The 11,704-nt window shown below is 46.2% G+C and overlaps 1 protein-coding gene across 1 annotated transcript; it reads left to right on the top strand.

Annotated features, from left to right (window-relative positions):
* The first annotated feature begins 208 nt into the window (after positions 1 to 208).
* On the top strand, positions 209 to 637 carry LOC144127212 (uncharacterized). Its single transcript, XM_077660467.1, has one exon. The coding sequence runs from the start codon at positions 209 to 211 to the stop codon at positions 635 to 637; it is 429 nt and encodes a 142-aa protein (XP_077516593.1).
* Positions 638 to 11,704: the final 11,067 nt, after the last annotated feature.

Raw genomic sequence — 11,704 nt, 5'->3', positions numbered from 1 at the left:
ACAAAAAAGAATACGTCTGGCAGCACAAGACTGTGAAGCATCTAAGGACGCCTTCCTGTAAGGTTTAACAACGGGATTGCCTGAGCCTTCGGGCAAAGGGACCCGTTTGATCCTTGTACATGCTGGGAGCAATGCAACAGGATTCGTGCATGACGCTGCTGACTTCTTCAGAGCAAAAAAGGGAGAGCACGCTGACTACCACTCTGAGATGGATGGCAACTACTTTGAGAAGTGGTTCACCGACAAGCTTTTGCCAAACATTCCGGCCAATAGCATCGTCGTCATGGACAATGCTCCATATCATAGCGTGGCCCTTGAAAAAGCACCTACCAAGACTACGTGCAAAGCTGATATTCAGCTTTGGCTCACAAAGAAAGGTGTTCCGAGGTCACAGGACATGGTGGGGGCAGAACTACTCGAGCTTTCTCAAAAGGTAAACACACCCAGCGTTGTGTACCGCATCGACACTCTGGCGGCTACCCATGGCCACAAAGTGCTTCGTTTACCACCGTACCACTGCGAGTTCAATCCCATTGAACTTGTTTGGAGCCAGTCAAGGGATACATCGCAAGTCGCAACAAATGTTTCACTTTGGCAGAAGTGGAAAAGCTCCTGCCAGAACCACTGGCGTCTGTAAGCCAGGAAAACTGGCAAAACTGTTGTGTTCATGTGGAGCAAGTAGAGGCTGAAGCATGGCAACGCGATATCATTGTTGACGCTGAAATTGAGCCGGTTGTCTTCAGCATTTGTGACTCGTGCAACTCCTCTTCTGATGAGCCGAGGACTCATTTCAGTTATGAAGATTTCAGTGGCATCGAGGAACTTGACTTCGAATGGATGTGTAATACACATGCTACTTGGAAGAGAGAGATCACTCATCGGCATTCTGTGATCACCTTTGTGCGTGTGTGGATAAAAATGTGAAAATGTGTGTACATGTGGGTGTGTGTTGATCAGTCCACCGAGTAAAGAGAGGAATCATCGGCATGCTGTGATCACTCTTATGTTCATGTGAGCAAAAGCACATGCTCATTAGCATCAAATTGTATCAGGCAGTAACTTGTAGTGTAGGCGGTGAGGTGGATGTGAAGGACGAGGTGGCGGCGGCGGAAAAGGAGGTGGTGCTGTTGGTGGTGGTGGTTGGTGGTGCGTGGTCGTGTTAATAGTGTATGTATAGAAGTATAATTTCTGAGAAAGTGAAAATAGTACCGTTTTCAATTAGAATATGAATCGTGGTACACGTCGTCAATGTGTGCAGTTTTTAGAAGAATTAGTGCAGAAAATTAGTTTAGCTTAATGAAGCGTTGTGTGAATTATTCGAAAAGTATTTAAAAATTTGAGACCAAATTCCATTCGTTTAAAATAATTTTGAACATGCATTGTTTAGTTCCTTCGACTAATTGAAGAAAAATTTATTAAATTTGCAGTCCAAAAATTTTGAACATTTACACACCCCTAGGAATGGGCCTCATTTTGTGTGTGAAGGATGGAAATGGTATGTGTGGGTGTCTGACCTTCATGTCCTGAAAAGGGAGTCCTGGTTTGGTGTTGTCTTGCATTACTGTCAATGTCTGGTCGTTTTGTCATGGTACGCAATGCTGCAGTGCCAGTGTTGAGATAGCCAGTACTGTATGTTTTGTTGCACTTGATATTTGAAGCGGGGTATAGTTTCTTCATAGTTAAATATTGGCGTTGCCCCTCCGCTCCGAGTAGTGTGAGAAGGCCAGCCTCTTTACGTTCCGGTGCCCAGTCACTACCCCTCTCGGACAGGAGGTACGCCTGGAAAACTTTAAACCATCATTTCCACGGCACTGAAGGCGAACTGGGTGCAGGCAAAAATGGCGCGGGAGCGATACCCGACGCCATGCTGACGCAAGTGTCGTAAAGGTTGCAGGAGATGGAGGAGCGGAGCAGCGAAGACGCAAGGGTCAGTCGAAGCAAACGTACAACAGTCGGAGCAAACGTATGAATGTCACTCACTTGGTTTTTCTCGTCAGCATATGTAGTGTTATGTACCTACACCTTCCAAGTCGACTATGCGAGGCCCGGCGTCCGGGCAACGGACAGGGCCCCTAAAGAACGCCACTTCAGAGTTCCTAGCGGGAAAAAGTTCGGCTCGCACCCGTTTCCCACAGTTTTATTGAGACAGCGAACAACAACAACCAGTTACAAGTCTCCACGCCCAAAGGGTCATGGTTATTCGACCACATTCGTAGATTTTGCTAAGTGGCGCATTCAGGTCTTAAAGGTCCCCTGAATTGCTCCGTCGACCCTAGAGGGCGCCACACAACAGGTATCATAGAACACTCCGCGAGACCTGTGGTCTTCCAAATGCTTTTGAAGAACGTTACACTGAGCAGGCAGCTAGATTTATCGCGGCTCTTTTTAAGCTGTCATCGCCATTTAAAATAATCCTGCAATCGGAGATCAAGAGGAGGGCATCGGAGATGAGGACAAACAGGCTATTAAACAGACAACAGCACAGGAAGAGAAGCTTGCGTCAGAATCTATAAGGTAGGATGCAATGAATGATTTTGAGAGCTAGAAGGCTTTCTGGATTTTTATATTTGGCGCAGCCGAAATGTATAACCTCAAGATGTGGGTGCCCCTTCTCTTAATGCGCAAACATTGGATTCGTGGCCATGCTCTAGATCTACATAACATTCAAGCGCATGTTATGACACACCTTGACACATGAGATGACCCGCCACCTTCTACTCTTCCCCCATCTGTTCCTGTCCCATGTTTCTGATTCACAATTTCTGCTCCAACGAACACGCGCTCTGATTCCTGCGTGTCGTACCCTCTACCCCGTGCTCTCACTCGGCATACAGGAGGAGGTATCTGTGCGTCAGATTCCGGCAGGAGCGGCTCTAACCCCATCATCGGTGGCGTGAAAACTATGTGCCAGCAACTGACAGGTGACCTCACTGTGTTTCTGCACCGGACATTTCTAATGTAAGAGATGTGCGCGTGCCTTGCAACGGCTCCTCTTAGAAAACGGCTCCTCAGTGAGGTGGGCTTGCGGTGGAACCACGAATGTGATTATGAGATGTGGACAATGAACAATCACTACACCCGCAAACTCAATGACTTACTCAGCGAAACTAGACATCACTCCTTCTATTAACTTTCTATCTTCTGAATTCCATTCCCTTTTTCTCAAATTATGCCTCATGGCACACTCCTGCGAAAAAAAAACTAAGTGGATGGTAAGACTACATGGCTCTGCCACAGGATTTTAATATAGCAGGTTTCATCGACGCGGTCACCTGCAAAGAGAAGGCCCTGTTGGTTGACGCAATCGACTATAGCGCCTTGAGGATTAACATAAATTGACCGAATTCAAGACAGACAAGACGAAACGTAAAAGGACCCTGGACGACACTGTTCCTTAAGCGGTGTCCACTTGCTCCATAGCAATAAAAGGGGGGCGGTCATACGAATACAAAAAGGTTAGCCAATCTAATGAAGTCTAGAAGAGACCGATGATGCGGTCTCTGTGTCCAAACAGCATAAGATTCAACCCTGTCTGGCGAGAGACCCGCTGCTACTAGGCGTATACTCACGACAGATGGCGGCTGACGACTTTGTCTTTCCGGGATATGCGTAAACGACACCAGGGGCGGGAAAACAAGCCTCGGAAGCGAGTCAAATTCCTATTGAGGACAGGAGTGGAGGAAAACGAGACGCGGACGCTGTAAAGTGCAACTTCTTCTTCTTTAACTCAGTAAATATGGCACATACCCACACGGAGGAATTGGCCAGGGTACAGTGGGGAATGCCAATGAATATTTGCGCGGGGAAAAAAAGACGCGAGGCGGCGGAGTAGAAATCTGAATCAAGATAAAAATTGAAAAAATCAAATAAATTAAAGAAATTGGATTTACCACGAACAGAACAAGCCCACTTTATGGACATACGACAAAATTTTGTATACAGTTAACAAGGTAAACGATCAGTTGCACTTATGTAATCATGAAGGTAGCAAGAGAGGAGAAAATGATCTATTGTTTCAACTTCCCCACGTTAGACACAAACTTCTTCTGCACGTCTTTGGCGCACCAGATGTTCTCTTCTTCGTCCAATCGAGGAGGCTGTGAGACAACAGATGTGTGCCGGATATTTTTTTCTTTAGAATCAAGCCTGACATATATGTATGCACGTAATAATGTGGAATTCGCTTGAGCCTAGAAAATAACGGATAACTGAATTAATTTTCTCATGTTGTGCCGGTTTCACGTTCAAAATTTTAACGGTGAGCGTGAAGTCAGTTTGGTGCATATCAGTGAGGCATTTGAAATTGCGGTGTAATCGCTGCTTCGTCTTTTAAATTTGCTACAACTCTTACACCGGGCTGCACTTAAAGCTGAAATCTATTGAAATGAAGGACCAGCTTTGATATGGCTGTCTTGGAGGGTCTCACTTGACCTAAACAGACGTCATATCAATAGCGTTCCAAATCTTTTGATGGTGAGAGGTACACTCGTCCTCACCGCATCTGAAAGTTGGGATTTCCATGGATGCCCCAGAGTCGCACTACACTGCTAGAAGCTGGCGTATGAGGCTACATATTTTTGCCATACGCTGTTTAGCAACCACCTTATCTAGCACGTTTTGTGTAATATGCTGTTGTCCACCGACGACTGTGTCGTACTTCGCGATGTCGCTAATGACCTGGATGTTAAAACACTGCAGGCTGGCACTGAGGTTATTTTTGATTGATCCAAATAGTCTTTGGGATTTAGCGGCGCTAAGCACAGGATTGTTGTGTTATTGCGAAAAGGCCGCGTCCAGCTACCCGCCATATTATTAAATTATCCGTGACCTCATAACACCTTACACCCACCATAAGCTCCCCATCACATCAAACCTTACGTGGTCTCTTCACATTATCCACATAGTCGGCAACACGAACTGAATGCTGAGACACCTGAGACATAACTTCCTTTTTGCGTCCTTATCTCCACAAATGGTTGGTCATAAGACTTTAGTCCGTACAAGTAATAAACCTTAATATGTCTCTCAGGCATGGTCCCACCTGCGTGAAGCTAATTCGCTATAAATGGTCCAAAAGAATACTACTCTTATTCCTTAACAACTAGATCTACACTGCAGCATTTCGAGCGTAAAACAGAACCCAAACACTCACACCTCCATTCCGCCCTTATTTTTTTCCTTTGCTTATTTCTTGAAATATATGTCCAAAACATCCACCGGCACAAAAATCCAATCGCTAATCCAGTGTGTCATTTTACATTGCTTAATATGTACCAAGGTGTGAACCATACCTAGGAGCACTAATTCGTGTTCTGAAAGTTTTCTTCCACGCATATCACAAGACTGGACCAGCCTTTTTGGACACATCGCAGCCATTGCATACCACCACCACTTTCAAACCGCATCAGCTAGCTTTGTGAAGTTAGTGGCCTAATAGCTTCCATTCGTGTTTTTCTGTTGCGTTTCTTGCTGTTGTTACCAAAATACATATTTCGATTCCTCTCTAGCGCCTATTGGTCTCGAGTGTAATATTAAATGAAGTTAAATAAAAATTTCCAGGAGACACTTAAACTCCGCCTTAAGAATGACTCGATAGCGTAATGGGCTAATTCTCATATGCAGAGTTGGTCGTTCTGTGCTTTACATTCATAGATCCTGGAAGTGCTCATGTCAATCCTGGCGCAGTGGCGTTGCGTTTGAGCGATGCGCCATTGCCCTGGGTTGGCAGGTGCTGTTACCGGTGGGCCTTGTGCGACCCTAGTTGTTTTTCCCGCGCGATCAATCATTAACTTAACTGCCACCTTCCACGCTGGGAAGGAAGTTTGTTCACAATCCGGTCGGCAGGTTGTGATGACGCCGCAAGCTCACTTAACCTAGATGGCCCACCTGCCTCCTGGGTTGCTTCTCTGGGGATTTTTCATGAATTCTTTGCTCACGGTCAACGACGCCGACGACGCTATCAGTGGCGCCAGATTTCCTGCTACATGAGCTCCTTAACGCCATCTCGTTAATTTGCACACGCGTGCTGTCGTCCCATTTGCCATACATTCCTACGACAGGCGCCAAAACTAAACCCTGCCACATTGAAAAAAAAAGAATAGAGAAAAGCAGGTTCACACGACTCACCTAACTGTGAGCAGGGTGCAAATCTCTCTAGAGAAACGCAAACGAGCTCAGAAGATCGTAATTTATTGAGTAGAAAATGATTTTATCTCCTTAAGACAAAAACAAATTTTGGGGGGTATTGAAAAACGAAGAAAAAGCGTTTTGGACCATTCAAGAGAAATTGAGTTTTTATTACGGCAGTGTATTACCGTCAGAAAGAAGATTTCAAAAGCAAACAGCAGCCTAGAGCATTGTAAAGGCGCTTGAAAACAAAACTATCGCCTGAAACGCAATAATCACAAGACCAAACAAACCAAAAATACTACGAAAAATATTAACGAATGATTACATTGCAAGACGATCGTTACTCATGTCAATGGAAATGAAAACTTTCTGCCGACTCAGCGTATCACAAACGTTAGTTTTGTTTTCTGCGTAAAGCTTCACAGCTGCCCACGGAGCTAGAAATGAGATATCACAACTTTTCTTCGCTCATCCTATGATCGAAATGCTGCGCATTCACAGCCACGCCTAAATGATCAGGAACTGGCATCAGTAGTAATCCTACTTGCTAAGGATCTTGGATAGGAAGTAAAAAAGAAACACGTGAACATGAAATTCGCAGAAACTGCTATAGAAGGCTGGTATAAGAAGTAAGCACGGAGCGCAGCCACCGTAATTAAGTATTTTGGCACCACCAGCAGATATGTCTGACCAGCAGATATATTCAGTCCGAAATTCAACATTTACGTCAAGGTATTGCAGTGTGCAGTCAGTGGCAGGGACGTAAATCGCCGCAGATTTCACAGCTCTCCTCCTCCTCTCTCCTCCCTCCACCTAACAAGTCCCAGATGCTGGTATACCCCGAAGTTCCGACAAAGCCGGAAGCCCAGCTGACAGTGGGCGATAGAGATGAGCATATTGAACAGTTGAGGAGGAAAGGGCGTGCGACACGTTAGGTACGTGGCAATTTGATAGAACGGTCCTATTTGCCATGCTAATTTTCCAAGCGTTTCAGATGGCTCCCGCATACAGAAGGATTCACCTATGATGTTGTGTCTGCGCATCCTACTGTTCTCTGCCCTTGTACTTTTACGCCTTTGTAGGAAGTTTTGTGAGTGTTCTTTTCGTGTCTGTGTTCATGTGCGTTGTTATTTACGTTGTGTCCACCCTCCGTATTTAATTTTGCAGTCTCATCTTATACAGCCCCACGCCCTGTTTCTAGTTTAGTTTGGCGTATGGGGGCTTAACGTCCCAAAGCGACTCGTGCTATGAGGGACGCCGTAGTGAAGGGCTCCGGAAATGTCGACCACCTGGGGTTCTTTAACGTGCACTGACATCGCACAGCACACTTGCCTCTAGAATTTCGCCCTCATCGAAATTCGACCACCGCGGCCAGGACCAAACCCGCGTCTTTTGGGTCAGCAGCCGAGCGCCATAACCACTGTGCCACCTCGGCGGCTGTTTCTAGTTTAGAATGGTGTACTCCGTCTAGCTCATGGTTTTCAGGAGTGCTTTTGTTACTGTTCTTGGTTTTAGATTCTATCTCAGTGTTTATGGAGAACACAACATACCAATAGCAACTTTCTACCTCTACCTACGGTGCATTCAATTACACCCAAGGTCTGTGCGCCGTGTCCACAACCGCTCAATATTTCCGAGGACTGGTCTCAGACCAGCCGACGGACCAGTCCGTGCTGGTTACCCTGGCACAGGATGTACCAGATGTTTTTCTCTTCCCGTGGGCTTAGACTGAAGGTTTCATCAAAACTGTATATTATTGTAATAGCACGTTTGCCTTGTGACATATTTCTTAGCATGAAGAGAAATGAGCGGAAAGTTTGCTCTGGAAATTTTCGTTGTTTTCTATAGAAGAAGGGTGGCTCTCATTAGAATAAGAATGTGAACGATAATGCGGATGGCACTTCCCAATGCAGGCGCGCGATCCGCGTGAGCCACGGCCAAAGAACGGGCCCGCAGTTGCTCTGGAAGGCTGTGCCATCTTTATTGAGGCCAGCAACGACAACAACATCGACTGCCGACCGGTGTCGACTGAAACACCCCGCAGATTTGGTCGCCTAGGAGGAACTGCGGGAGTCATTCGGTGGAAGATGGCGTCCCCGAGAAAGCCGAAGACGGAGTTGCGGAGGCGTCAGCGGACGAAACGGAGCTGCAACGACAGCTCCCAGGTAGTGTGGACAAGTCGCGCACGCTGCAGACTTGCGCATCTGGTAGCGTCTTCCCATCAATGAAATGGGACTCCGAAGGCATATGGCGGACCTTGATTGTTTTCGCCGTCCTGGCGGTGATTGCAGGCACGTGCTACATCGTCTTCATGCTGCTGAAGTTCATCGCCTGGCGTCTGTCAGCGGCCGGCCTCTCTGCATTGGAGCCCCCGCGTAGTCCGGCCGCCCATGTAACTAAGTGGGGAGCGCTGCGGGTGTAACTGCCAGGCTGCCTCCGCGGTTCCGAGCCAAGCGCCGTGGCCTGGAGACTCGGAGTTGCCGACGCTGTCAGAGCTACCATTGCGTCCTTCGCGTCAATCATTCGAATCGTTTTTGCCATCGGCTGGAACCGCTACGCGAGAAGTGTGTGAGTGAAATAACGCAGAAAATAGATGCTTGCCGCGAAAGAAAAAACTCGATCAATTATAATCAATTACCTTCATGCTATATTGCCTCTACGCTAGAAGAATGACAGTGAAATTACCTACAAAGTAAGTGCTTGAAATTAAAGAAAAAATTCGTTAATAAGAAGGCATTACTTTCAAGCTACATTGCCTCAACGCCAGAAGAGTGTCAGTGAAGTTACGCACAAAATATATTCTTGCCACAGAAAAAAAAAACTCGTTCAAATAAAAGGCATGGCCTTCAAGCTACATTGGGCAGCAACGCCCCAGAAAAGGCCGTCAACAATCAGACGCGTTGTTTGGGATTTTTGCGTTTTTCCTCCATAAAAACGCAGCCGCCGCGATCGGGTTCGAACCCGGGAACTGATCCGGAGTTCCCGGGTTCGAACCCGACCGCGGCGGCTGCGTTTTTATGGAGGAAAAACGCTAAGGCGCCCGTGTGCTGTGCGATGTCAGTGCACGTTAAAGATCCCCAGGTGGTCGAAATTATTCCGGAGCCCTCCACTACGGCACCTCATTCTTCCCTTCTTCTTTCACTCCCTCCCTTGTCCCTTCCCTTACGGCGCGGTTCAGGTGTCCAACGATATATGAGACAGATACTGCGCCATTTCCTTTCCCAAAAAACCAATTATTATTATTATTATTTTTGCCATTTTCTCCCTGACTTTTGTGTATTTCCTATAGCCGATGTGAGGAAGTTTCTCTACGCGCTCAGCAAGACTAGAATTAAATGTATTCTGCGTGCAGATAACGTGCTACATACCATAGAAATCTGATAGTATTGAAACAACGAGATGTATCTATTCCTGTCTGCTCGCGCAGCTTGTCAGGAAAGTAATGGCCATAGAGCAACAGTGCACGAAAAGAAGTGGCCTCAGGTAGCTAGAGTCTGTATGGAACTGTTTTAGCTCCCGGTCTTCCCTTCCATAAAAGTAATAAAGCTGACAAAATTGCCCAGGTAATCATACGAGGTGATGCGACAAATATGCGTTGGCAGTATATTTCGCTTTTACATCAATCTCTTTCTGATTTTGCCGTTGAATTTGATTTCGGCGCCGCCGCGGTGGCGCCGCAGCGGTGGTTAAGGCGCTCGGCTGCTGGCCCGAAAGACCCGGGCTCGATCACGGCCGCAGCGGTCGAATTTCGGTGGAGGTGAAATTATAGAGGCCCGTGCACTGTATGATGTCAGCGCACCCCAGGTGGTCGAAATATCCGGAGCTCTTCGCTACGGCGTCCCTCATAGCCTGAGTCGCTTTGGGACGTTAAACCCCATAAACCGTAGACCAGACAATCTTTATTTACATCAGTGATGCAGGAGACTGCGGGTAAAAGTCGCTTTGGAGGCAAGCGATAGGACTAGAGCCCACCGCCTCCCGTACGAGGCAAGCAACGTGAACAGGAAACAGACATACGTAGCAACTGACTTCATATGAAATATGCGCAAAAATAAGGATAAAAACGCCAACTACATAAAAATGCTCTTGAATGATTTAAGAAAGAATGAGTGACAAAAAGCTCGCGTAATGCTCGTACATGGGATGTATAAAAATCAAGACCTGATTTTTGAAAAGCACTTCAGTGTTGGTAGTGTCCATGATAATTTTTGTGAAGAATAATTGGTTCGCGGAATGACCACCTTCCACGGTTCCGTGTATCTTGTGGTGTAAGATTGTGTTGTCGTGGTAAAATCAGATAAATTATCAAGAAAGGTTAAATTATCTTTTACCTCTCGCTTGAAACCTCGACTTAACTTGCAATTATAAAGGTTAAAGACAGGAATTCTATTTGTTTTCTGGAACAAGTCTGATGTGTGGGCATTGTAAGTTAGGTTAAATAGTGCTCGAACAAATTTTTTCTGCAGTATTTGTATCTTCTCAGGATTCGTAGTTGATCCCGTACCTCAAACGAGCAGGCAAGTACAAAGCGTAGAACAAAAAGAGGGTGTTAAAAACAAGAACCTTTATTCTGTAATTTAAAAGAGCGGTCAGCTGTACCACCATACCAACTATACGAGATATCTTGCCCAATATTGATTCTATGTGCGTGTCCCAAAGCATAATTTATGTGAAAATAACACCTAGTTTTTTAAAACTGTCCACAATTTCTACACTTTGGCATGGGAACTAAGGTTATTAGCCACAAGGAAATGACGCCGCTGTTGTCGTCACCAGCAGTCGTTAGCACGTATCATCTCGTGAGATTATCAATATGTTTTCATTTGCTGGTTGCGCCTCTCGTATACGAGTATTTCCGCGGGCCAAGCTATAAACCTTAGTTCAAGGTCAGCGGTCGTCATTGTGTGTCGCCCTCCCTTCCAGTCTCAATTCGCGTTGTTTCCTCTCAGTTGTCCTGACATGATGTTAAAGCACCAAAGTGCATTTGTACGAGTCGCATCTTGCACTGAGTGAGACGAAGACCACTGGCCTCCCTTTATAAAATGGAAGGAAACCTGTGACAGCAATTTTTCGCATGGAACATTAAAAATCAAGGCGTAACAGTGCCATCAGCAACACCATCATCCAGCTCTGTGATTGTGCACGCTGCTCGGGCTTATAGTGAGATGTTCGGCTGGTGTAATCGGATTGTCGGCGCGTGCTGCCTTTGAGCCGTTTGGAAACTGTGAAAGTTGGCTTGCGTGCGTAGAAAATTGCCCTCTACCATGCCGGGTTGGCCTGTTTTGGGGGCAGAAGTTCCATGCAGCGCTGAGACTGCTGCAGCCAGAATAATTCCGTGCGTCATTCCTTTACAATCCTGCAGTCACATTAAAGAGGTTAAGCGCAGCTCTGCGGGCTGAGGAAAAGGTTACTCAACGCCTCTCTATTTTTTGGCGTGTGCCATAGTAGCGTTTTTTTTCACTAGAAAAAAAGTATGAACAAAAAAGTTTTTATTTTGGTACGCTTCCCGGAACGTCTCGGAAATGAATGAATTCCGGAACGAAAACCTTTCCAGGGAGTCCTCTGTTAACGTGGA

The sequence above is a fragment of the Amblyomma americanum genome, chromosome 1 (genome assembly GCF_052857255.1).
Source record: "Amblyomma americanum isolate KBUSLIRL-KWMA chromosome 1, ASM5285725v1, whole genome shotgun sequence".
NCBI lineage: Eukaryota > Metazoa > Arthropoda > Arachnida > Ixodida > Ixodidae > Amblyomma > Amblyomma americanum.
Note: the sequence above shows the minus strand (reverse complement) of the source record. Positions and strands in the feature narration are given on the sequence as shown.